This window comes from Triturus cristatus, chromosome 1_1, assembly GCF_964204655.1.
Source record: "Triturus cristatus chromosome 1_1, aTriCri1.1, whole genome shotgun sequence".
Lineage (NCBI taxonomy): Eukaryota > Metazoa > Chordata > Amphibia > Caudata > Salamandridae > Triturus > Triturus cristatus.
In genome coordinates this window covers 497,708,308-497,736,081 of record NC_140579.1, presented here as the reverse complement: position 1 = coordinate 497,736,081, position 27,774 = coordinate 497,708,308, and the positions used below count along the sequence as shown (strand labels likewise).

At 46.7% G+C, this 27,774-nt stretch overlaps 1 protein-coding gene across 1 annotated transcript in view; it reads right to left on the bottom strand.

The window, feature by feature from the left end:
- Positions 1-3,816: 3,816 nt before the first annotated feature.
- The window catches only part of LOC146870470 (proteasome activator complex subunit 1-like), a 244,571-nt gene continuing 220,613 nt past the window's right edge, over positions 3,817-27,774 (bottom strand). The window contains exons 4-5 of the mRNA XM_085641893.1: positions 4,479-4,565; positions 3,817-4,132 (exon numbers count right to left, since the gene is read on the bottom strand). Of these exons, the coding sequence (XP_085498019.1) occupies positions 4,103-4,132; positions 4,479-4,565 (117 nt within the window). The 3' untranslated portion in view covers positions 3,817-4,102. The remainder of the gene's footprint in view (positions 4,133-4,478; positions 4,566-27,774) is intronic.

The following is a 27,774-nucleotide window of genomic DNA, read 5'->3' as shown; positions in this document are numbered from 1 at the left end:
AACACCTTGCGAATTTTGTTAGGATTATTTAACCCCACACATTCCAAGTTAATAAATTAATAGAACGTACAATGCGTACATATTTTCATTCGTAGCCGTCTCTTGTAACACCTGTGTATCAGTTTCACATCTCTGCACAATAGAGTCACAAATGCGTGCGTCGCACGTGCCGTAAAATACAAACAAATAAACCATTCCCCACCCACTTCGGCACCCACAACTTGCCAAAGCCATCCCAAGAATAGGCAAACAAAACCCATAGTAGAAACATGAAATTGGAACAGGTATGGGGTACTCTCATTTGGGAACATCAGAGTGCTAACAGCCTCCCAGATGTGAAGGGAGGTGGTTTTTAAAAAATATTTTTGATGGTTTTGACTTGTGCACGCCTGTGCCCATAGGACAGTTTTCTGCTTGACCAGACTTGCCTCATCTGGACATAGCAGGTCTTGGTGGAAGCAGGAAGAAAGGTCCTTGATGTCTGTACATACCCAGTGGCGGCTGCTCCCGGGAAGCAGCAGTGCGGCAGGATGTGGGGGAAGAGGCTTTAAAAAAATATATATATCTCACTTATCTGCCGGTAGGCTGCCGCCTCTCCTCTGTCCTCTTCCTGGCTTCTTCTGTGGAAACAGGAAGCACCCAGGCTCCCCATAAGCCAATCACAATGCTTCACTGGCCTGAGAGCCGTGGTCTGGTGCTCAGCCAGGGAATGGGGGCCTGGGCATGTTCTCAACGCAGGCTGTAATACAGTCTGCATGCAGAACATGCAAAGTGCACATGAATGTTTAGCCAGCCCAAAAGAGACAGCAATCATGCGTACTTACATTGTGCCCACCACTCCTCTGCTCGGAGAGTAGAGCAGATCCGCCCTGCTGAGATGCCGCAACAGGAACAAATAAAATGATAACATTGAGTTATTTTATTTTTCCAATGCAAAAAACAGTGGGGTGACACTCCTCCACCTTATACTAGGAGCCACTACTGTACATACTTTCATTTTTTGTCTATTAATGTCTGTGGCATTTAATAACGATTATGACATGCTTTTACTCCAAGCAATGTAGAGCTGAAAAGGGACACACTCAGGCCTGTTCTACCATTGTTCATTGGTTCGTTTTTGTCTTAAAGTTTCATCTTCGTGTCATGTTTTTTTTTAGAATATATTTATGGTCACTGTATCCTAACTTGACCCCTTTTTAGGTCTCGCCTGGCGTGGGCTGCTCACATGCGCAGTCTCGCTGGCGAGATTGAATGATTTTGGGTATTTTCTGTAAAGGGCATTAAGCCCCGCCCCTCTTTTCCATTGGCCGGCGTCACCGTTTATGCTAAACGGTGGCCAGCCATTGGAAAAGAGGTGTTCGTTTACGTTTTTGTTTGGCTTTTTGAGCCATCCCATTTGGACGGGCTCGTCTGCCTTCCGTGCGTCGTGAAAGCTTTCTTAACTTTATGGGGCCATGTGTTTCAAACACATGGCCCCATAAAGACAAGAAAGCTTTCACAACGGACGAAAGTGAAAGCGGACCGTGCTTGTTTACTTTTGTCTTCCTGTGAAAATACATGTCTGTGTTTGTCTGATTTTTCTCAATAACTAGGGGGATAAACCTGCGTTAAATAACTATTTGCAGAGTTTCACGTTTTGTGGTATGCAGGATGTTAGGTAGTATTTTGAACACACCAGCATGCATTGGAGAGGCTTCCGTGACTATGTAGGCCATGGCCGCTCATGTGGTTAAAGATAGCGATAGGCAGTGAGGAAAGAACTGCGTCTGTGCTTGATTTCATCCGGCAGTAAGCATCTTTATGAGAATGCTTTGCAGTTGTTGCTTGCCCAATCCACATTGTGTTTGTCTGCCTTAATAGCCATTTGCTTTCTAATTTTGCTGCTTGTAAATGATGCGTGTGAGAGACCCCTCTGGGGGCCTCTTATGTTCGTCATAACTTCCTGGTGGGAACGCCGTTGTCAGGCAAGACTTTTGACGGGGCTGTTAAAGTGTAGACGTCTGAGAGGCTGGGGCCTGGACGCAGGATCTTGCCAGTGGAAAACGGGCCATTCTGATGAAGTGCAGCACGGCCTCCCAATTCAGGATGATCACCAGCAAAACCTCTCCCTTCTCAAGTCCAGTGCTAAAGACGTAACTTTGATGGGCTATGAGACTTTCCCGGGCGGGCTTGGTGTTTTGCTCTTCTCTTCTAGTTAGGTTATTCCCTCCAGTTGTTTTAGTCTTTCTTTTGTGTTTACTTCAATGATTAATGAAATCTACGGAAGTATTGTGACAGAACTGCAATAGAAGAGGCGTAGTAGGAGACGTCACTATTCTGAAAGGTTTCCTTAACGCTTATTGGTTGTTAGCCGGCGGAGCTTTCTGTACGGAGAAAGTTGCAAAAAGGTGGAGGACGAAGAACTGTACTCGTTGCTGTGACCCAGAGCGGTATCTGCGTAGTTGTTCAGCTGGTAAGAAAAGGGGTATTGTGTGCTACACTGCCCACTTTTTCTTGTATGAGCAGCCTGGCAATGAAGCAGATGGTAGCTATACGGCGTTTGGCTGATCTGCCCAGAGAACTTTTTAATTATCTCGTAATGACCGCGAGTGCAGCCTTTCTGTAAAATTGTCAAACTGTAGGTGACACCAGTGACACGGAGCCATTCGCCCCTGTACGTGAACAGAACTATATGTAAAATGTAGCCCAAGAAGATAAGTGCTGGCCTGAAAAGCATACATGAATGAAGAATCATTAGGTTTGTGTCTATGTATACTTCTAACACTGTCGTGCATCCCGGTGAAACAGACAGAGTGCGCACTGATGCCTTGTTGTTGAGTGCGCTTCTAAAACCGCAAAATTCTTTAAATAAATCGTTGTTACCAACGTGAGTGATTGGCTTGTTACTCTAAAAAAATCCTATTTAAATATGTACAGACAGCACAGCTGAAATGAGCAAAGCAGCATTATTTAAAGTAACCCAGTTATATTGTTCACGTTTTGTTGTAGCCGTTTGTGATAATATATTTGTCGAGGACTAAACTAAATATATAGGTTTGTGTTGTGGTCTCTGCCCATTCAAAGAGTATCGTGGCTAAGTTAGTATTTGCGGTGGTGCCTCTGGTAGAAATCTCTGCTGCCGGGATGATAATAAATTAGCAATTTTACTTTTGAGCCTTGTTGCAATCATTCAAACAGATAACGATATTGGGCGATAAGAACCTACTGAGTCGGGAGATTTATTCCTCTTCCAGAATACTATTAAATTACTGTGGTTCCATGATTCCGGTATTGGCGCCCCTTCCCACATCCTAGTGAGCAGCTGAGGAAAAAGAAGTGCTATACCTGGAGTACTAGTCTGTAAAATTAACAATCATTGGCATAGCCAATAGGTCTCGCCTTTGGGACATTATAAGTGTTTAGCCATGCAGCAGTTGATGTTGCACCAAGAATATTGTCCTGCATGATTAAATACTTATAAGGTCCCAAAGGTGAGACCTATTGGCTATGCCAATGCTTGTTATTTCTAGGATCATGTGGCAAAAATTGGGGAAAATCCGTCACATCGGCAAGACTCATATTAGAATCCAAAGCATACAGGCAATTGGTAGATTTTGACGCCCACCTTGATGACATCAGGAGTGACTGGACCAACCAGCACCTCAACTGCGAGATAGCCAAGCTGGCTTCTGTGGCCAATGGTAGTGCACGAGAATTTCACTGTCAAAAAGAAGAGCCATAGGCAAGAGAAATGACAGTACCAGGCACAAGTGTAGATGTGGCTGAAGCCTTAAGAAGGAAGCAAACAACAAGGGAGATACAAGGAGCGCTTGTTCTGTAGTTGTTCCACATATTTATTCATTTATTACACATCTTAAATTAATAAGTGCATGTGTTTGTGTCCTGATTTCAAGAGTTCTTGATTCTGCATAAATGGAAAAGTGAAGAAAGGGAAATAGACAGTTCGGGGCACAATTTTATTACTCAATGGTACGTAGAGTGCAATGAAACTTGTTAGGAAGGCAACGAGACATAAAAATGAAGACTTGGGTGGGTGCTCAGTATATTCAGTAAATCAGAACCTTGTCCCGTCCTCGCGGCTTGATGATCTTCTCAGAGTTCTTCATGACAATGTCGTACAGGATGGCCTAGACTATTAAGAGAAAGGAGACGTCATTCAGAATAAGCACTAATTTCAAGTATTTTACCCTCACCGCATCACATCTTTATTCAGACATAAACTTCCATCCCACAAGCACACTATTACCCCATTCTCTTTTTAGGGCTGGGGTCTTGGGGTGGGGAAGGTTGTCAATGCCATGGGTTAGGATGAGATTCCAGCTAGCTTGTGAAGTAAGTCCTGGGCTTCACATCAAGCATGCTACTCTGCTCCGCTGCAAGGGGATATGCCTGTAGGAACCAGCCCTCCTATTCATTCAGCTTTGAGCTTCTCATACAAACTGACCCCTCAGAGCGGCTGAGTTAGAAATGGAACTTACGTAAGTGTTCCTGATCTCCATCACCATCACTCGCAGCTCGACGTACTGAGCCTCGTCGAGCTCATGTACCATCTGACGGTAGTCTCCCTGAGAACAAGATCACGAGAAGATCAAATAAGATACATGTGCCTGCAGCGTCATGGGCAGGGCAAAGAAAGAAATAATTTGCATCATTCCCTTGGGCACTGACAGCATATTATGAACACAGACATTGAATTAGAGGTTAAGATACATGGTTGGTCACATGTCATGAAGTAGGTTCAGTCATATACGGTTTAATTGTGAAGACACCAGAGTGGTAATATATTAGGATACAAATATTAAGCCATGTGCTGGACTTGGCCCTTTTGGCAGGTTCACCCCTAAACTTTTTGCCTTTCCTGTGACCTGGTATTGGTGGTCCGGTGTAAAGTGCGTGCGCTCTCTGAGTGCGTGTGGTGAGATTGGCCTGCCCTCCCATAGGAATGCATTGGGGATATGTGTGTCCATGGTAATTCCTGATGTGAGAGGAGTGCAGGGTCAAGTTTAGTATGTGCGAACTCGTAAGAATAGATGCTGCGCAATGATGTGTGCGGATTTATTATAACTATAGAAGTGCCACTTTTAGAAGTTGGCACTTCTGTGCGCAGTGTGTCTGCCTGCCTGATGTGGAGTGCATGCCTGGCTTGTGATTGACAGGTGCTGGATGGTGTGGGGAATTCCAGGAGCCAGGGTGAGTCAGCCCAGTGGTGAATAGAGAGATCTACATCTAGATGGGAGGGAGGAGTTGCACCTGGGACCTGAATAGGACTGTGCCTTCCCTCCACAATGCTGGCTCCGCCCCCTGTGGTGCGTCTGAGCACCTAGCCCCCACCTGACAAAGGAGAGAGGAGCTGAGCACAACGAAGTGCTCCAAAGCTCCCCAAACCAGTTGCACCTGGTTTTCCCCCAGCCCTGTGCTGTGTGACAAAAGGGGATATGTGTATAAAAGAAGGGGCTGTGACCCCATGAAATGGTTCTGCTGTGCTTGTCCTGACGCTAGGGGGCTGCTGCTGCTGGGCTCCAGGAGGAACCGCCACAAGGGACTGCCTCCCTGATGGAGGGCCCTGTGTGCTGGCCTGCCTGTGCCCCCCTGAACTTTGCCTTTTATCTGGAAGAGCGCTACGTTTTTGACCCTGGACTTTGGACTGGACGCCTGGACAGCGCTAGGGCTCTCTGTTCCTAAGGGCTCTTTTACTTTCATTCTGGGGAGCGCTGGTGGCTTGCAGCGCGAAGCTGCAACGTGTGGGATTCCCCCCACATTGCCTTTCTAAAGTGGGAGCCCACCCCGCGTTTTCGCCACACCTTGAATTTAATTAATAGCGGGTGTTTAATTAATAGCGGGTGCCCACCCCACGTTTTCGCCACGTCTTGAATTTAATTAATAGCGGGTGTTTAATTAATAGCGGGTGCCCACCCCGCGTTCCACATATTGAATTTAATTACTAGCGGGTGTTTAATTAATAGCGGGTGCCCACCCCGTGTTTTCGCCACATCTTGAATTTAATAGTGGGTGCCCACCCCGCGTTTTCGCCACAGAACGGGAGCCTACCCCGTATTGCCTTCCCAAGGAATTCACCGCCGCGACCCGGGCTAAACCGGAAGTCAGGCTACTTTCCGGGGGCGGGCTGCGAGACGGAAGCTGAGCCCGGCCGGAAGGGAGAGGCAGCACAGCGTATGGCGCGCTGGGCTCCCAAAGGCCGGGGAGAGCCTCGCTGGTGCTGAAGTCAGGCAGGAGCCCACCCCACATACATGGTCCTGCTGCCACAGGAAAGGAGAGCCCCGACGGCGAAGTAAGGGGCTGGAAGGAGCCTCGCTGCGAACGGTGGCTTCCTGACTCCAGGTGAGGCTGCTGGTGACCTTCCAAAGGAATCCCCGAGCTTCCAGTGAGTGGAGGGGCTCAGTGGTGCTAGTGTTGTGTGAATCTTTACAGCAGCACCGCCGTGGCGGGCCGCTGCAACGTTCTGGGGGCATTTCTTCAGATAGAGTCCCCAAGGGGGACTCCCCCAAGCCCCGTAGGTGCCCACGCAATTCTCCACAGCTGCCCCGCTGGACAGTGGGCAGCTGCAACATCTGGCAATCTTGGGTTTCCGAGTCCCAGAGTGGGACTCCAACGTTGTGGGGCACAGTTTATTTTTTAGAGTCCCCGAGGGGGCTCCCCAGGGCACAGGTGCCAGTACCATTCCCAGCTGCTCTGCGAGAGCGCAGGCAGCTGCTACATGGGGACATAGTTTATTAGAGTCCCGGAGAGGGGCTCAGGGGGCACGCTGGTGCCCGTGCTCATGTTCACAGCTGCCCAGCACTTAGTGGGCAGCTTCCACGTTTAGGCCTGCGCGATTGCACATGTTGCTTTGCTGCTTTTTGCAGCCAGCCCTGACATTCTGGACGTTGGGCATTTGGAGCTCCTGAGAGAGGCCAGTTGGCCTGGGGCCAGTTCCAGGTGTAGTGCCCCCGCTTGGGGCACCCTGTGTCTATACTGGTGATACCGATGCCTAATGTGATTTATTGTTTATAAGGTTGGCGCATAATGTGGTTTGATGTCTAAAGTGATTCATGCATCCTCTGTTTTACATTGCAGAATCTCATGCTAAGTTCCTAACTTAACCAGTAGTTACTGGTTGTGCGCTACATTTACTATTTGTGCTACATTTACAAGTGGTGATTTGTGATGGTTTTGACAGTGGCCCCATTGACCCTGTCATGTGTAAATAGTCCCCTGTGAATATTGCCTAGTGCCAGTTGGCACAATGTATATTATGTCATTATGTTTCTAATGTATTTATGATAATACAAAGGCTATTTTTATATATAACCTTGTGTGTGGTCCCTTTTGTGGTGCACCTAGGGTGTTGTTGCTGCGTGCGTGTGCAAACGCTTTACACATTGCCTCCGGGATAGGCCTGACTGCTCGTGCCAAGCTACCAAGGGGGTGAGCAGGGGTTATTTTTGGCGTGTAACTTCCTTGCCCTGACTAGAGTGGTGGTTTCTGCCTAGCTTTGGCGCAAGCCTTAGCCAGCCAGAAATCCCATTTCTAACACCATGTTATTAAGAAAGTTCATCAAATGATTCTTACATAGTTATATATTTATAAAGTGCTGCGTGTCCCCTCTCAACCAGTTTAGTGCCCTGTCAGAAATAGATGAAAAAGATACTAGTTTGTGGGCTGATGTGGAAGGATGTGTCTAATGACTAGCAGAGGAGTTCACACAATGATTAACTTGTTACTGCACAGATAAGTCCCTTTTCTCCAAACTTGTGGGGAAGATGTTAAAAGGTTGTACCTTGGAAAGACAGCCAGCCAACATATACTTGAAAATGTTTTCAGAGGAATTTGACAAAACTGACCTAAAGCTGCTTTTTAGAGCATATCCACAGAATGCAAAGGCTGCTCCACCTAGAACTCCCATGGGACCCTCCCTGCTGCTTAACAATTGCAAAACGACTTCTGTGCTCAAGAACGGGGCATGGTTGCCTTCCAGAGACTGATACCATCTGTGCATGGACCTCCAAATACAGAACAAACCCAGCTAGTAATGGAGGTCTTGGATGCTTGTTGAACAGTAGCGCCACCAAGGAGCCCTAATATTAAACACTGAACAGTCTGATTAGACTTCACTCACAAAATTCAGAGACACCGGACCCCTATCACTCTAGTCAATGAGAAATCTGAGAACCCTGCAGAAGACTCCTAAAGTGCTAAAAGTACATAGCAGTGGCAAAACGCACTATGCGCTCTTAGCAGCTGTCTGAGAGTCTGGCGGCGGAACCAATGGCCTTAGTACGATCATAGGAGAACTTTAAGATCTCCATATACCAAGGTCATATAAGGTGTTCGGTCTCTGATAAGGATCATGAAATGGGTTGGGAGGAAGATCTCTTTATTTTAGCAGCTTAACATCGGTGTGTTGAGAACAGCAGAGTCGGAGTTTGAGAGTGGGGTGCGGGCTGCGAATGTGCTCCTGTACCAGTGAACTGTTTGGACAGCTGTTGATACCACTTCAGAATATTTTAAGGCAGTACGTTTAGGATTGTGTTTTAACGTGTACAGCAGACATTGTTTTAATAATGGTTTTAGCGCTCAATACTCTGAGCTTTTAACATACTTTTCCTGACCTCTGGAGCACTTCCCCCGGCTCCTCTCCTTCTGGTGCGTGGTGCCCGTCCGTGCGAGCGGGCCCGCCCACATTCTTCCGGGTAGGTCAGCGGTCTAGTGCCTGCTTCTGCTGCCATATAACACACGGAGGCGCGCGCAGCGGGCGCGCCGGCGGCGCGCCAAAGGCAAGCCCGTCTACGCCCGTCCGCGCCAGGAATACGCCAGAAGCCATGCCGTTAGTTACCACGCATGTTGTACAGTACACTCGAGAGAGGTTGTTGGAGCTAAAGGTGAGGAGCCACCCGCAGTGCATCCCCCTGCACGGACATGATGATACACATAAGTATCCATGCCCGGGTTGTCGTTACTCAATGGCCAGGATGGAAGGGGACGATGGAGGGGGGCTGAGTATTGCCTCCTGCAGGATTGGGGACAGTAACAGGGTGGGGGTGGAACCGATGACTGGTCCCTATGACACGCTGACTCGGGCATTAACCCCAGCCTCACGGGTAAACTCTGGGAACCTCTTGTTGGGGATTCTCTTAAATGCACGTTCCGTAACTAAACATAAAGTAGAACTGGAACTGTTGCTAACGGCTCATTCCCCTGATATTGCTTTTATTACAGAAACGTGGACCAATGCGGCCTCCTGCCCGGACTGGAACACGGCTTTGCCCCCAGGCTATTCGTTACACTGTCATAATAGAGAGGAGGGCAGAGGGGGCGGCCTGGCTATCATTTATAGGGACCATCTGAAGGTACAGACCATGGTGGTCGAAAACTTGTATGCAGAAGCAGTACAATTCAGCATTTTTTCGAATGGTATCAGTGTTTCCCATGGGCTTCTGGTCTATAGACCGCCTGGACCACGGGTTGCATTTTTGAGGGCTCTGCAAAACCATTTGGAGTCCTGTACTAAGTTTGAGCCCTATATTATCCTGGGGGACATTAATTTTCATTTGGAGATTACGAAGCACTTGGATACTGCCAGATTGCTGGATAGTATGGAGGGATATAGACTCCAGCAGCTGGTTTCCGACCCGACCCGACCCATTCGGGGGGACATATGCTAGACGGTTTATTCTCTAGCCACCCTGATCTTCTATATCTTGGGACGGAAACCCTCCCATGCACTGATCATCGGGCCATGCTTTTTAGTGTGGGAGTTAAGACCAAACCCATAGGGGGTCCGCAGAGACCTGCCAGAATCATGTTTAGGAGATGGAGCAAAGTTACACATTCATCCCTTTTGGAGGCGTTGGGTACCCCCCCCTCTACCCTTGACACTGATAACGACACGGCCGCTGCTCAGTTCACAGACTGGATTACTAGGGCTGTTAATCAGGTCGCTCCCCTCCAGGTAGCTACCCAGAACAGACGCGCACCAGGTGCCCCCTGGTATGGCCCGGAGTTGAAACGACTTAAAGTTGAATGTAGGCGGCGGGAACGGTTATGGAGAGGCAACTATGACATGACCTATAAGTAAGCCTATGATCAGGCTTTGTCCAATTACAAGCATGCCATTCAGAAGGCTAAGAGGGATTATTTCTCTCGGAAAATCTCGGAGGCAGGGAACTCGACGAAGGAACTGTTTAAAACTGTATCTTTTTTAGCGAATCCCCAGCAGACAAACCAGTTTAAACCGGATCAGCTGTTCTGTGATCAGCTAGCGGAGTTCTTAAAGAACAAGGTTACTACCATCTACAACGATCTACTAAATACCGTGGGTCCCCCGTCTCCCCAACAGGAGATATCTAGCTGCAGCCTATCAAGCATTCCCCCCTTATCCAGAGAGCAGCTTAGGACAATACTAGGTTCCATAAAATCGGGTGCTGCATCAGATCCCTGTCCTCCCCATATCCTACACCAGGCCACCGACAAGATCATACCTACTCTTACGGTGTTGATCAATCAAGTACTAGCCTCCGGATCTTATCCAAGCATGTGGAAAGCAGTGAGTGTAAAACCCCTTCTGAAAAAGTCCACACTTGACCCTTCGGAATTCACCAGCTACCGTCCTATTTCTGGCCTTCCTCTAGTGGCTAAAATTGCAGAGAAGGCCATAAATCAGAGTCTGATGGAGTACCTTGATGACAATGCTATTTTGGATAGGTCTCAGCATGGTTTTCGACCTAGACACTCCACGGAATCGGCTCTTATAACTACAGCGGAGGGTATTCGAGCTGCAGTAGACAAAGGGGGGCGAGCGCTGCTCGTCCTTCTGGATTTGTCCGCTGCGTTCGACACTGTCAACCATGAGGTATTGCTGCAGCGTCTAAAGGAGGTTGGGATTGGGGACCGTGCTGGCCTCCTATTTGGACAATCGCACCCAAAGTATACAATGGGCCGGACTACATTCGTCCAATTTTTCCCTACCTTGCGGTGTCCCACAAGGGTCGGCTTTATCCCCGACCCTTTTTAACATCTGTCAGACCATTGGCTAGTCTGGTCCGACAACATGGTTTCAGCCTGGTGTCCTATGCGGATGATTCACAGATAGTAATATCAACTGTGGATCACCCTGACCATGTAGCGGCCAAATTTCACGCTTGTCTTATTGACGTAATGAATTGGATGCGCCTGAGCTTTCTAAATATCAATACTGAAAAGACTGAAGTGATGGAATTTGGGAAAGGCCCCTCAATCTGGAATTCTCTCTGGTGGCCTTTGGAGGCCGGGCAATGCCCTCTCCCGGTCACTAAGGTCAGGAACCTGGGTGTGATCTTTGACAATAAACTAGATATGTCCGCCCAGGTTAATAGCCTAACCTCATCATGCTTCTTCCTTCTAAAAACCCTGCGCAAAATTCTCCCCTACATTCCTCTGGCGCTCCAGAAGACCGTGATGGCCGCTTTATTTATGTCCAGACTGGACTATTGCAATGCCATGTTTTTAGGGATGGATAAATTTCAGGTGGGAAAAGTCCAATCCTTGCAGAATGCTGCAGTCTGGGTTATTCTGAACCTGCCCAGGGGTTGTCCCACCTCTGAAGGCAGGAAATCTTTGCACTGGCTTCCGATCCAACAACGGATCGAGTTCAAGGCTCTCTGTCTAGTTCACCGGGCACGTTTTGGGGGTGGTGCAAACGATGGAGGTGAGAGATTTAGACCCTATCTTCCGCAGCACGCCCTACGGTCTGCCAATTTAGGCTTTATCTGTACTTCCAGATTCAAACTTTCAAGATGGGGTGGTCGGTCTTTTGGCATGTGTGCAGCGAGACTCTGGAATCACCTGCCTGTGGAGATGCGACTGCAACCCAACTATGCCCTGTTCAGGAAAATGTTAAAACATCGTTTATTTCAGGTTCAGTAATTACTCCGGCTCTCCTACCAATCTCGCACATCACAGCGCCAAGACACCTTCTGGTATTCGAGTGCTTTACAAGTTTCTTTTATACTTATACTTTATTAGCCTAATCGTTGTTAACATCATAAAGGCTCGCTCGATGTTAATCTTCATAGCTAAAATACAAACTACCAAGTTGACATATAAGGTCACTAATACGATCCGTTTATGGCCCTTTTAAGGAGGTTATTACCCAAAACAGTAAGACCTATATTCAACTCCCAAAAACAGTGAGGCTTTTTGACGAGGAGGGGCAAGGCTTTAAATAACAGAGAAAGTCCTTACTATATTTTCTATTTTCCCTTTCCCTTTACCCTGCTGAAGAGTATACAGAAACACCCTCTTACATACCAGGCAGCCAGATGACAAACCACAGATAAAATGTAAGTAAATGCGCTCCCCTCATATGGTCTGAGAAGGGAAGATAAGGAGCACCTTTCTCTTATGTGAAATTCAAGATGACTTATTCCTTGCAGCCTCCAGGCCTTCATGGCCATATACTAGGGCTTCAGAAAGCAGTAGACTACGCTAAGAGACTGAGATGAGGTGCAGCACAAGTCACTGCCGTGGCAAAAGACCCTTACTAGCTAGGAGGGACAGTCTGAGACTAAGCTGCAAATCCAATCGATCTCAGAGCTGGAAAGAACTTGGCCAAAAAGGATCAGCAGATTAATGCTGCAGCTTTGCAACTGACCCAGCTTTATGATTTTTATTTAGAGAAAGGAGAATGGGGAAAGGTTCAAAGAAACTGACTCTTGTCCATAATGATTAGACTGTCAGGCAGTGGCGGCCGACACAGGTAAGAGGGGTGAGGCGGGGGAAGTTGACGGACAATGGGATGGGTAAAATGAAATAAAAATAAAAAAAACACTTCCCTTGCGCTCTCCGCATTGCCGATGTGGCAAGTGGAAGGTAAGTGGTTTTATAAAATTAATTAATTTTACCTATCCCGACGACTGTCGACCCCCGCCCCACTGCTCTTACCTGTGCCGGCCGCCACTGCTGTCAGGGTGAGTGTACCCCTTCACACCAGTGGCGTCTGGTGCATTTTAAAAGTGGTAAGGCAGAAAGCTTTGAGTTGAATATAAAGCGCGAGCGAGCTCAATTTAAATCACCACTCTCTTTGCAATTGCACAGATACACCCATCCACATCACTCACACAGGCACACTGTTCAAACTGCACTCACAAAGACATCGCTCACCCTTTGCTGCCCTGCACTCAAAGATGCACACTGTTTCGCTCTCCATACACTCACAAAAGTAGACTGCTCACCCTGCACTTAAAAGGGCACACCACTCAACCCTCACTCATGAAGGCATACAGCTCATCCAGTGTACTGATAGAGCCACACAACTCACTCTGTGCTCACGCAGGCACACACTGCACTGTTGGATGTGGCCGATACACACCCAATAATACCTGATCTCCCTGTTCTCGTGGCAGTCTCTCAAATCAGGCAATCTGTCTAGCTAGTCCCCGAAAGCATGCTTGGTTTCCCCATTTCTGCGGCAGTCTGGTGGATGCAGCCCTTACACGACCTGCAGCATACAGGCAGGTCTCGTGGATCTTAGAACAGTATCCCCAAACAACCTGTCTGCTTACTTAGATCCTGAAAAAAGCCTATAAAAACACACCCGGTCTCCCTAGCTTTTGAAGTGGGTACAGCCTCTACACAACCCACCACACAGCACTGGTCTCCTGGATCATAGGCTAGCCTCGCAAGCTAGCCTATATTCCTAGCCCAACTCAAATTGAATCCATAGCTTGCAGGCAGCCAGCTATGGTATATACACCTCTGCCAAGGCTGGCCTAGGACAAACTGAATCTCACCATTAGCCGGGTCTCACCATAAATCAGCTGAGTGACTCGGAGCCCCCTGCCTCCTCCCTTTAACCCTCATAACCTCTGTTATCCCGCTAGAATCCTGAAGTCAAGATGAGAGAAAGGCGAGGGCTTCCCTTGAATGCTCCCTTGTGCCTGGTTTGATGCTTTTTTTTCTACCGTGGGCTCCTGTAGTAGTGGCATTAAAAAAGCATAAGCACTTGTACAAGTGCAACAGCGGACACAGTCGAGCAGGTAGCTTATCGCTGTGTTGGATTATGCAAATTCCTGTTAGCTTGTCATTTCTACAACACCTTTGCCTGGAATGCAGCTGGCTTGTGACATGAGGATGATACAAACAGCAGCAAAACTACATGTGCAACGTTTATCAACTATCATGTTCTATATTGAAAGCTAAGGGTAGCAAGTTCCAAAGACCTGGCATCAGGAGGGAAACTATTGTGGCTTCCCTTTGTGAGTAAAAATCCACTGAAAATGCAAATAGCTGCCTTCTGGCCCAGTATAAACGGGGGGAGGGTGTGGAAATGGGGGTTCATCCACGTTAAATCCAATGGTCCCCAAGAGAGGCAGAGAGCAGGCCCACTATTCCCGACACTTTTATTTAATCAGAGGCCAGAATAGAGTTGTCAGTACCCACGTACACCTTTTTTCACTATTTTGACTCCTGATAGGGCAAGATGGTGTCTGATTGACAAGCCCTGAAGATTCATTATCTGACATGCTGTACTACATGACGCTAGTGCAGCATCTCCGTGATGTGTTTTGTCTGTTTGAGGCTGGGCTGTAACAGCCGCCGCCTAACACATGAGCAATACATCCAGTGGAGCCCTCTTCTGCTGGCAAGGGTAATAGTGCAGCTTTTACATGCAAACAGACTATAAGACCATTTGTTTTCGTGTAAAAGCTGGATCATGCCAAGCCATGGAGGTATAGTGAGGTAATGGGTCGATGCCCTGGGTGCCCCTATGGCCCAGCCGCCCTGTTTCTCACCCAGGAGGCAGAGTGATTCCTAGGCTGGAGAAGCAGTAACAGTGACGTGTTTTATGTCCAGCATGGATCCATCACTGAGGCTACCTCCTTAAAGTTAGAAGAGCCAACAAACTGTAGTGATCTTTGTAGCACCCAGTGACTCACTATCCATAAACAGACCACCATGGCTAAAATCCATTGGTGCAAATATGTGCTCCTTTTGAAACGCTGAACTTTGCTGTGTTGTGGTCTGCCGTAATCCACATCCTTTACTATCGAGGGAGGGAAGAAGATTGTTGAAGACCAGAAAGCTTTCCTTCAGCTGGACTCGTATATGTTTAGTAGTTCACGTTTAAGTCCTGTTAATTCATTAAGCTGGGGCATGGATCTGGGGTTGGGGTGGGTAATAGGTTGGCCATTCATAACTCGTGTTCTTCTAGTGTTGCAAGGCATTGAGCTGACTGATGGAAACTGTTGGACTTGACCCTCTCTGCAGGGTCATCTCCAAATTCTTTGTCTTCACCCTCCTATTTTCTGAACCCGTTCTTGTTGGCTCTTAGGACTCTGTGCACTTTACCTCTGCTAACAAGCACTAAAGTGCTTGTGCTCGCTCCTTTAAACATGCTAAAATTACCTTTCACCCAAATTGGCACTTTTAAATTTACTTGTAACTCCCTAGTAAAGTGGTACTACATGTACCCAGGGCCTGTAAATTAAATGCTACTAGTGGGTCTGCAGAACTAATTGTGCCACCCACTTAAGTAGATTTTTAAACATCTCAGGTCTGCCATTTCAAACCTGTGTGTGCAGTTTTAAACTGCAATTTTGTACTGGCAAGATAAACCTCTTGCCTGGCCCAAACCTATACACTATAAGTCACCCCTAGGGTAGGCCCTACACAGCCCAGACGTATGGCTGCACAGTATTTAAACAGTTGGACATGTATTTCAAAGTTTTACATGTCCTGGTAGTCAAAAACTCGTAAATGTATTTTTCACTACTGTGAGGCCTACCTCTCCCATAGTATTACATTGGGTTCCCTCATTACATTTAAGTAGTAACTTTCAACTGGGAGCAGAAAGGAGTGTTATATTTTGGTGTCTAGAGAATTGTAATTTAAAACCCTTTTTTAATGGTTAAGTCGGATTTTAAGCCACAGTTCTGAAAATGCCAATTCTAGAAAGTTGCCATTTTCTTGTCCTAACCATTTGGTGCCTGCAGCCTGTATCCTTGGTCACATGACAAGGAGTAGCTGGCAGCTGGTCTTTGTATATTGCTCCCAGTTTGGCAGGACCAGATAACCACATCTGGAGCTTTGTGCTTTTAAGCACTGTTTTCAGTTAAATCTTTAAAACTGCATATCTCCGGGTCTACTAATTGAATTTTTGTCTATTTGGTCTTAAATAAATCATTAAATTCTACTCTATTTTTCTAATTTGGTATGGGATTTTCCTTGTGTTGTGTTTTTACATTATTACTGTTTGAAGTGCTGCATAAATATTTTACACATTGCCTCTAAGTTAAGGCTGACTGCTTTTGTGCCAAGCTACCAGAGGGCTGAGCACAGATTTGGGGGTTGCTTGGGTTTCAACATCACAACAATTGCAATTGCTTCTTGAGTAGGGTTTTGCCACCTTTAACCATAAACCCAATTTCCTACAGAAACTGTTCCTCCGCATGGCCAAGATCAGTTTTTTTATCCTAGCTGTTATCACTCGGGAAACATCGTTAACATCGCAGTCAGTACACCGCGATGCTGTTACATCGCGGTCGTTACAACGAACGCTATGTAACCACGCGATGCCATTACAACGCAAGTCTTTACATCGACTTGCGCTAGATGGCGTGCTAACATTACAAATAGTGTAGTTTACTATCCCAACACCTTCCCTACTGTTAAGTGGACTGGAGTTGGAATAGTAAATTACGCTTTTCTAATGTTAGCACGCCATCTAGCGCAAGTCGATGTAAAGACTTGCGTTGTAATGGCATAGCGTAGTAACATCGCAGTCGTTGTAACGATTGCGATGTAACTGCACGCGTTGTAATGACTCGAGTTGTTACGTCATACATCATTTTCACTCACTTTCTCCAACTCCTGTGAATGGAAAGGAGTTCCGCAATCACTATGTTCTATTTCTCCAAAGCTGACCATGAGCCTTGCCAGAGAAATGCCTTTTCCCCCTCTTTCTGAAAACCTTTATTTACTCCAGACCCATTTTCGTCAAATATGCTGGAAGAAGTGAATTCTGGATCTTTTCCCTGTATGTGTCTTGTTATATAGACAGGTTGTAAGACTACGTTTTAGATCTCTCATTTACTTGTTTTGATTTCCTAAGGGCAGATAGGCATACAAACAAGCAGGATGCCCTTCAGATTTCTAGTGTGTAACTCTATGTAGTCACTGCCAAATATAGGTTTGCATGCATCTCAATACAAACCCCATTAATGCTTCCTCTTTTTCAGGCCTTCTCCTGTTATGCAGATTTGGTGCAGTGATTATTTTCCCCACATCTATAGTTCTATTCGTTTTGTAGTTACCATGTCTGTGTTTTTCTCAATTGAAAAATGTATCAATTACGCTGCTGTCCTTTTGGAGGATATTTACCTCTTACAATTGGCACTCACTTGGCTCCAATTTTGTAACAACTTCATTAACATGTCAATTTTTCTTGAGTCCGTGTTCTGCTCCATTTTTCTGAGCACTGCTAGCCAGCATGCGAGTTCCCGAAGGGTGATGCCAGAATCATATTTTTATTCTTTTTATCTTTGAGGGCACTGTGTGGTCTCAATCCCATTTATTGTTGCCTGCAAGCCTTCTTCAGGGCAAGGGCGACCAGTTGGTCTTCTCAGGGAGGTAAGTGTTTGAGAGTGTTCGAGCTTAGAACGCAACAATCAGCCAAGAGACCACACAATAAAGCAAATGTCTAGCTCAGTGTTTTTCTTTACACAAACATAAGTAGTTTGATCACACAGTTGTAGTAAATAATACACATTACAATAATCCCAGTTGTCTCTGTGTACTACCTTCTGTAGGCACTATACCCACCTCGCTCCGTCTTGTTCCAGATTCTTTCCCGTTTCTGGGTCCCCTCATCTCTAGAGGTTATTAGGAGTAGTGTAAATCAGATTGAAGTGCAGTTCAATCTCCCACAGTTTACAGTGCACTCAGTATCATGTCTTACCCTTTCATAGGAAGAGTTCTCTCCTAAGGTCTTTTCACAGTCATCTTACAGTTTGTCAGGGCGGCACACTGGCAGTCTTAGCTGTGATCATAATTGTGCTTGCCCAGCCTGTCTTTTGCTGTGGCATGGATAGAGTGAGCCCATTGTGACCAGTGCAGTCAGTCGTCGGACGAGCTGCAGTCTTGATCAGGTGGTCCCAACTGGATCATAGGTTGGTTCAGTCCTAGGGGGGTTCCTATACAATTGGAATTTGTAGCCCACACATGAGCTGAAAGGACAGCATGTGTAGCCTGATTGGACCTTCACCAATTCTGCAGGTGCAGCCCTCCCGTGCGTCTGGAGTCGTAGTTCACACCAGGAACTAAAGAGAACATCGGTGGTGCCCCCAGGTCTTCTGCTTTTGTTTTTTCTGCTGCTTCTGCACACTTCATGGTCACCAGGGATACGCTAAACCTCACTTTTCAGGACAGTCTCTTCTCCGACATGGCCAGGCAGTCTCCTTTCCTCTCTTAGTAGGCAGGCTTCTACTTGCTTTTGGGCAGGTACACAGCTCTCGAGCACAAGATCTAGACTTCAGATGATGTCCCCTCACATCTGGAAGACTGGCTGTCTGTCAGACACCAGTGCTGGATGCATGGCAAGTCCCCTGATCACACTTCCTTGGTCATAGAGGAGTTGGAACTGGAAAAAAGTGATGTGGTTTGGGTCCCACTTTCATACAGCCCTTTGACAGAAGATGTGGATCCACTGTCTCACACCACAGAACTGTTTGAGGTAGCTTTATTAAATATCCTTCTCAGACTGTCCTCCAGAGTCAGTCTTTGTGTAGAGTGAGGTTTCACATAGCAGGTAGTACCGGGGCAATCTTCACCCTGACACACCCATAACAAAGGAACAAAGAGGTGTGAAGTTTCTGCTTCTGGTTGTCCTCAACCCAACTGAAGAGTAATCTGGGAAGGACAAGAGGGCAGGCCTGAGGGCTTCCTCTCCTTTCATAACACCTCACAAACGAGTCTGCAGTCCCACCTCTCACACCTACCATTAAACAAATGGCAGTGTTCAGGAAGACTAATTTCCAGCTCTTTGCTAACCAAAAGGCTTCATAGAATATCTAAAGGAGATCAGTCTCTTCACCCCTCACTTCACTGTCTAAGCCTCCTCCTGTCAATCTGCAGGAATGTAAGCAATACACTTCCACTGCCGGTACAGTCCTTACCATCTATCTTGAACAAGGCAAGGCCTGGGGCATCCAAGGTGGATCCCACTGGCCTTCACTACTCTGGTTTACTTGCAGACACCATGCGTGCACTACACTGAGCACACACAACACGCTTCACACACACTGAATGTTATCACAAGCAGGCACATAGACACAGAGCTCTACACGAATGGCCTGGCAGGCCTCTACTCCAGTGATGCAGATATAAAGGTCCGGTCACACTACAGATATTTTACATTGTACCCATCATCGCTATATGTCAGCCCTGCCAAGTATCACGCATTCATGCGTTAGACTAACACATTTCAGTGAGGTGGTCCGCATCACAGCACTGAAATACATTGTCACGCATTTATAGTGCCTCCTAAAGCAAAGCCCCAGAGCTGCTTAAGTATCATTGACTGCCAATTTGTCCTTAGCTGTAAGCGCGTGTTGATGTTGCAGACTGGGGGCTGGCTCAGGCAGGGCTAGTTACAATGTTTCTTCAATCACCGCGCAAAGACACTGACGTCACATGAAGTGACTAAGTCTCATGATTTCATTTGTCCGATCAATAGACAGCAGACATGCTCACTGAACTTAGGGCCCGGGCGTGGCACACTTTGAATTGCAATTGATTGTGTTATGCGCGGCTGCCACGGGGGAGTGGTGCTGTATGCAGCCTGGCCTGCCGCCCTGCACTGTAGCTCACTGCTTGTGCAGCCATGAATGCAGTTGGAGCAGGCCCGGACTGGCAATCCCCCGGTAGGCTGCCAGGGGTGGGGGCCGGTTTTTTAGCAGGGGGCCGGTTTTGTTGTTGGGCCAGTTTTTTGTCCGGCGTGCCGCATTAATCAATAAATAGAGAAGTTGAAGCTCAGTACAGACCGACTAGAGACCTGCTAGTAGTAGTCTACATCTCTCCTCGCTGATCCGTGCGGGGGCAAAAAAAATCACACCATCAATAAATCTCCTGATTTCTTTTTCTGTACTAGTGCTGTGCAAATGCAATCGAGATCATTTTTAAAATAGGGGGTGGGTCGCGTGCGGCGCAGATGTCTCCGCCGCCGCGTCTGCGCTGTCTCAGTTCGCCCACCGTAAGGGTGGGGAGGGGCGCGCGGCATTGGTGGTGACATGACATGCGTATTGGGGTTCGCGTAATAAAAAGTGCGCGTGACCCGTGAGGCCAGAGCATTCCAGAACTAAGCCAGCCAGAGACTGAGAGGCACGCTGCACGCACCCCATAATTTAATTTATTTGTAGTAGCCCCTGCCCCTGCCTGCGTGTCCCACTGTCCTTCTCTGCTGCTTGCTGCTGCTGCCAACTGTCTGCAGACTGCCGCCGGCCCGCCGCCCGCAGGTGAGTGCATTTTTGCAAATTTAATTTTCATCATGGCATTGGTACTAGTCTGTGGGCCGGGCCGGGATTAAAACAAAAGATATAGAGGCGGCCTGCAGCCGGCAGTCACTTCGGAAGTACTGCAGTCAAGTGCATTGTTGTGAGGACGATGGGTTTTTTGGTGCAGCAGCCTCTGCTATGGGCTCACTAGCTCCAAGATAAGGAAATATAATCGCAGGAGCTCACTGCTGTATTTATCAGGTAGTTGTGGTGGGGGGGGGGGGAGAGGGAAATCTTGCGAAAGCACCCTCACAAAAAGGAATTTAGAAACACCTGGCCTCCTCACTGACATCTCAAATAACACACGGCGGTGAAAGGCCTATGATGCAAGCCTTTGCATAGACAGGCTGACTTGTTGCTCGTAGCAGTGGGAAAGCAGATTAAAAGGACAGTTTGAGAGGGGTTCTCTTCTCTGTCATGATCAGATGGTAGGACCAGATTATAATTTACGAACTGGTTTAAATGTACCTAGCCCAGAGAGGCTCGAACCTCCCCTTTGTCTTTTTGAAATAGTGTGTTCTGTGATATTGTTAGCCATAAAGTTAAGAAAATACTGAACAAGAGGTTACAGTTTGAGAAAGTCAAAGCAATGGGCTTATGTTTCACCAAAAATCACTACTGGGTGGCTACTATAAAGGGGGCTGTCCACCACATAGAAGTTGGGATTCTCTGTGTTGCTATAATCATGCTGCATATTTTCTTCATCAGGCTTGTGCATAATAAATAACTATAGATGCAGGCCTTTGTGTGTATGCTGACTTGGGGGTTGAAAAATGGAACCCTACCTACAGATGCCTTGTTGGATCTTTGGCAGGTGTTATTCCATGTTTCCTTACGGACCGTGGCAGGGTCTTTGATGATGTCTGTGGTATCCTTACTGCAGGCTCGATAGACCCTAACCACAGGCCCTAAGGGTCCAAGAGAGTTGTTCCTGTTGTGGCCAAAACCTTGGGATGCATAAGTGAGGGTCCAGAATCAGCCTAGGACCACTATACCCTTTCAAACTGAGCTCAGACACCCTCTTTTCTAAATAAAAAAAAAAGGCAACGTCCAGCTGGCAGTTTATTCGGATAGGTTTTCCCTATTCTTTCAGACGTTTGTTAAGCTCAACAGTTAAAAAGGAAGCCCAACTTACCTACAAACACCAGACTCAGTTAACACCTGGCTGTCTTAGTAATATTGACAGATGTGTACCAATTTAAAGGGAATAGGTATCTCTAAAATAGAGTCTCATAAAATAACTCTAGCTTTAATGTTCGACTGATCCCATTCCAAATTTGTAGACACTGTGCTGCAAGTTCACCGGCCACACTAGGCTCTGCAGCAAATCTCAGACTTCAAGGCGACCCTGCTGCAGCTTTTACAGATGGTTTGGAACTCTCTGGGGCACCTTTGGGCCCCACAGATTCATCAGGAGCTTGAAGTTGGTTGGGCTTCTGGTGGCGGTTACTCCACTAAAGCCAACTGACCCTGTACTTCCTCTCTATTTCATGGTCTATAATGCTCCCTGATAATGCTCATTCAAGCACCAGTGGTTTCAAAAGTAGAAACATGCTGAATTCGTGAGCGCCTTGAATGCCGAGTTCGGATGGCAAGGTCCGGACCGGAGCCAGAAAATGATCAGTTGGACCTAATATGGGTCTCTTGGCAGCACAAGGAAATACAGTGCCGTTTTCATGGTCATGGTATATGAGGCTGTAGAGATGAACAGCTCTGCCAAAAAAGGCAGAGAAAAAAACATAAAAATAACATATAATATACATTGAAAGGCATAGTCAGCTAGCTTAGTGGCTAACGTATTAACCGGTCGCCATTAGGACCACATGCACGTTATACCTTAGTGTGCGATAAAACAATTTCTACATGTTTTTAATATTTGCAAAATCTGGCACCAATTAGCATGCTAGTGTAACACGGAGCATGAAAGTTAAAATACTTAGGTTAAAGCATTTTACTCCAAAACGTTCTTAATGCTGCTAGGTTTTAAGCTTCAAAACTAGACGTTCCTCCGTTTTATCATGAAATTCTGCATATGCATTGTCAACAGGCCACTAATAGACAAGCACTGGCAAAGGCAATAGGTCTTGCCTATGCAAGAGCTATTTGCTTTGGCAATGTGTTTTAGCCATGCTGTATACCAGTGTGGTTACTGGTCAGCATGTCTAAAAGTTAGTGGTGTGGAGTAGCGTGGGGTAGATTGGAGTGGGGTAAATTCGGGTAGTGGAATAGTGTGGATTGGGGTAGAGTGGAGTGGGGAAGATTGGCGTAGAGTGTAGTGAGGGTAGAGCGAGGTAGAAGGGAGTGGGGTGGATTGTAATGGGGAGGCATTAGGTAGTTGGGTAGATCAGCGTGGTAGATTGGAGTGGGGTAGATTGGATTGGGGTGGATTGGGAGGAAGTGGAGTAGATTGGGAAGAGTGGGGTGGATTGGGAAGAGTGGGGTAGATTGGGAAGAGTGGGGTCGATTGGAAAGAGTGGAGCAGATTGGGGTAGATGGGAGTGGTGTGGGGTAGATTGGAGTGGGGTATACTGGAGTGGAGTTGGGACTACTGGAGTAAAGTGGAGGGGGTAGATTGGAGTGAGGTATATTGGACATATTGTAGGGTAGATTGGGATTGAGTGGGGTAGATTGGGGAGGTGTGGGGTAGATTGGAGTGGGGTAGATTGGGGTAGATTGTATTGCAGTGGAGTTGGATAGAGAGGTGTGTGGTGGATTGGGATGGGGTGAGGTAGATGGGAATGGGGTAGATTGGAGTGGGGTAGATAAGATTGGGTTAGGGTGGGGTAGATTGGAAAGGAGTATATTGGAGTGGAGTACATTGGGGTAAATTGGAGTGGTGTAGATTGAAGTGGGTGGAATTAGATGCAGTAGACTGGAGTAGGTTTGTTTTTTTAAAGCATGTTTTTATTGCAATTGGTAAGAAATGCAAAAGCTTAATAAGGCAATACAGATAATGCAAGGTATCCATACCATTGACATATCCAGTTCCGCATGCCCAATAAGGAGATGGCGGCAGTGTTTGTCAATTATATGTTATCATTGTAAACTCATCTCAATATAGATTGGAGTAGGTTAGTTTGAGGTGGAGAGGGGCAGGGTAGATTGGAGTGGGATGGCCAGGGCTTGACTAGTTGTATATTGCACGTTGCCTGGGCCTTGCTGGCCCTGACTCCCGGAGCCGAGACAGTGACACACACGAACGAGCACAGAATGATTAAGCCACTCCGAGAGTCCGGCTACGCTAGTCCTACCACCCGCTTCATGTCATAAACACAAAAGGCAGGGTTAGGGCATTCACTTACCCAAGAGCGGTTAACACAGCACCCCTTCTTGCCTGGCTGTCGCCTGGATGTGGATGGCTGGGATCAAGATCTGTTCAAACTTCAAAGACACATGATGTGTATTAAAGTAAATTGCCGCTTCCTCATAGAGTCGCCTCTCTCTAAACCTCCCCCTAGGTTGTGAATAAAAGATTGGTCTACCCTTTGTGCCTGTCTATAATCTGAGATTATATCAGTATTCCTCTGTATCTGTCCTGTAGATTTGTCTTTTTGTCGTTCCTCTATGTCAGTCTGCCTTCTTTGGCTGTTATCTGTGTCTCTGTCTGTGTTCCCCTTTACCTGTCCTCACTCTATCTTCCTGTGTTTTTTATTGTCCTTTGTGTGGCTTCTTGTGTGATTGCAGGTCAAGCAGGCCTTCAGGCAGACCTACCTATTTGTGTGTCTTCCTGTGTATTGGTTATTCCTTCGTTCCGGTCATAGATGCATCTGTCTTCTTTCCTATGTGGTAACAGGACACCTCCTGCCAGTCTCAGGTTTGTTCAAAATATGCAAACATTCATACTGGAAAACAGCAGGATTAGAAGAAACTGTGCCTTTCATCACTGTGCACTGTCCCAGCTGCCGTCAGACCATGGTTCACCCCAACTGGACCCTCAGAGGTCACACCACACACATTCATTGGCAAGACAATGCCACTTTCAAGACCGCTGCCCCGAACCACCCCTGAGAAAGAGCTGTGTTGTCAACAGAGACATCTAAAGATTTTAGGACTGCACAGGAAAGAGGTGGACAGACAGGTCACATGGATCAAGCAAGAGACGTGCAGATGTGCAGAGTGCACAGTTGGCATCCCTGGTTTCTTCAAAGCATCTCTATTCCACTCCCCCCTCCATCCACATATCTTGTGGGAGCTGCGCTGCCTATGTCTATCCTTGTTTCAGCACCATCTTTATGTACGTTTCTTTAGAAATCATTTGTCTCTCTTTAAAGAGCTTGGAAAAAGGGAACACTTTCATATCGGGTTGTCTCTCAGCTAGCTTGTGGAATCAAACTGTTCTTTCTGGTGGTATTCTGGTTCTGGCAGCAAGGTATGAAAATATCCAGTTAAGTTGAGTTTTCTCAACTACTTTAGGACACATTTTTGACAACAAGCATTGATAAAGTCAGCAGGCCTAGCTTTAATGTGAAAACTCATGGAAACAGCATGTGTGCTTCAGGTACATGATGTGACTGGGTGGGTAACCTGGTGCTCTTTAAGGTCATCCTCTACTATTTACTGTGCTTTGAAAGTTGATACAATTGAATATATAATGGAAAATGTGCTGTAAAATTCACCATTTTGGTCTGTCTTTTTCCAAAGTTTTCTTGGGGGGAGAATCCCCCAAATTCCCCTAGTAGTCGTCGGGTTCGCTCACTGCGCTTGTTCGCTACACACCATGTGGGGGCTGGTCTCACTTTTACTTTGTTCTCCCCGATTCACTACTCGTGTCTATTTTTGGTGCTCTCTGAAAGAATGTCTATGGCTACATGATCTGACTGGGTGGGCGTAACCCGGTGCTCTTTACGGTCATCATCTACTATTTACTGTGCTTTGAAAGTTCATACAATTGAATATGTAATGTAAAATGTGCTGTAAAATTGACCATTTTGGTCTGTCTTTTTCCAAAATTTTGTTTGGGGGTAACGCCCCCAAAGCCCCCCCCCCCCCCACAAGTAGTCGTCAGGCTTGCACGTTGCACTCGCTCGCTACGCGCCGGATGGGGGCTGGTCTGGGAAAATTTGCCAGGGCTGGTTTCAGTTCCCAGTCCGGCCCTGAGTCGGAGCCACCCCCGCTATTGATGATCTCTGCTGCCTGCGCATCGTGAGCGTCAGCGACCTACCCAGTCCGGGCCCACCACAGCCTGGGCTGGACACGCGCCGGCGGAGTCATTCAGAACACCCAGCGGCGGCCGGAGAGGTTCATTCGCAGCCCCAGACCATGGACCCGGCCTCACTGTGGAGTTGAGCTGACCGGGGCCGAGCCAGCCTGATGCAATCGGCCGGTCGGGCGGTCACCACAGATAAAGGGGAGCAGGTGACTGGCATTGTGTGAAATCATTACATGCAGCTGCTCTAGAGCTGTCCTGCTGAATTCATTTCAAGTAAGAGTGTGCCTAACCCTGGAGTCGTTGACGGGCATAAAAGAAGAGTTATTGTGGTAATAAACTTGTAAATCTGTGCTCTGCTTGCCTTCTGATCTCCTACAAGTTCCACGCAATCAAGAGTCACACCTACACTTGCAACCACTTAGTGACACGCACACACAACATTCATGGCACTACAGTTTTCTCAGACTGACAGGCCGATGTAACATTATTTCGCTATGTTGGCTTAAACGTTCACTTGACACAGTTTTACTAATGCCACTACACGTGGATAGTTTTCTCTTGTAACTGGCAAACGCACGTTTTCTAAACGCAACTTTCAAATTTCGTTTTCCATGTTAATCATTACCATTTTAAAATACTTATGTTGTAACCTGGTACAGTTTAGCTGTGGTGATGGACCAGATGTTGCTTTCTTGAAAGTGGAACAGGGATTCCGAGTTTTTTTGGTGGCGCCCCTCTGAGATTACCACGCATTGTCATTGATTAACTGTTTTGGCTTAACAATCCCTTTGTTTTAACTGAAATGTGTACTAGACATAACCTTCAATTTTATTAAACTATAGTCATGCTTCCAAAACATGTATGTTATTGGTTATTACGATGCCAAATATATCTGCCAGGTGACCCTGTTGGCAAAAGAAAGTAGGCCAGTGAACTTGTCTAGGCACTTTAGGGGCATTGGGAAGTTTTCATACCACAACATGGGCTAATTTGTGAAAGGAAAATGCTACTTACCAGTATGCATCTGTTCTTGGCATGTAGAGCTGCAGAGTTGTACACTGTGCATAGATATATCGCCATCTGGTGTTGGGCTCGGATGCTTGCACTTTGTTGTTGTCTTGGAAGATAGGAAGACTCCTCCCTTGGACAATAGTGCGCATGGACATCGACTCCATCCTCAGATTGTTTTTCCCCATGATGGGAAATGATGGAGTTAGTAAGAAATAAAGAGATGTCCATGTGAATGTATCTAATTAAGATAATACTGGAACAGATACAGGTTCCGGGGAGGCGGGTGGGCATGTACAACTCTGCAGCTCTACATGCCAAGAACAGATGCATACTGGTAAGTAGCATTTTTCGTTCGAGACATATGAGTTGCAGATTGGACACCGTGCATAGACTGTACACCAGTGTCTCCCCTAGTGGTGGTCACCTGTATCTGTTGCAGTGGTTTGAAAAAGTGTTTTAACAACAGCTTGGCCTACAGAAGCCTGTTGCTTAGCCTGCACGTCAACACAATAGTGTTTGGTGAAGGTGTGTGGTGTAGACCAAGTTGCTGCTTTTACAGATGTCATCTAAGGGAATGTTCCCTAAGAATGCCATGGAAGCCCCTAGTTTGCGTGTTGAGTGCGCTCTAGGGGGAATTGTTAAGGTGCGTTTAGCCTTTTGATAGCATATTTGAATGCATTTGACTATCCACCTAGCGATCCCAGCTTTGGAGATGTGTTCCCTTTATGAGGTGGTGTGAAGGCTACAAACAGTTGTTTTGTCTTTCTAAAGGGCTTAGTCCTGTCATTGTAATAAAGTAGGGCTCTTTTGACATCCAGTGTGTGAAGAGCTCTCTCTGCTACGGAGTCCGGGTTTTGTCAAAACACTGGTAACACAACTGATTGGTTTGGATGAAAAGCAGAGATTACTTTGGGAAGGAATTTTGGATTTGTTCTAAGAACCACCTTGTTACGATGTATTTGTAAGAAAGGTTCTTGTATGGTTAAAGCCTAGATCTCACTTACCCTCCTGAGAGAGTTATTGGCGACAAGGAAAGCTACTTTCCATGTGAGGAACTGCAGTTCATATTTGTGTAGAGGTTCAAATGGG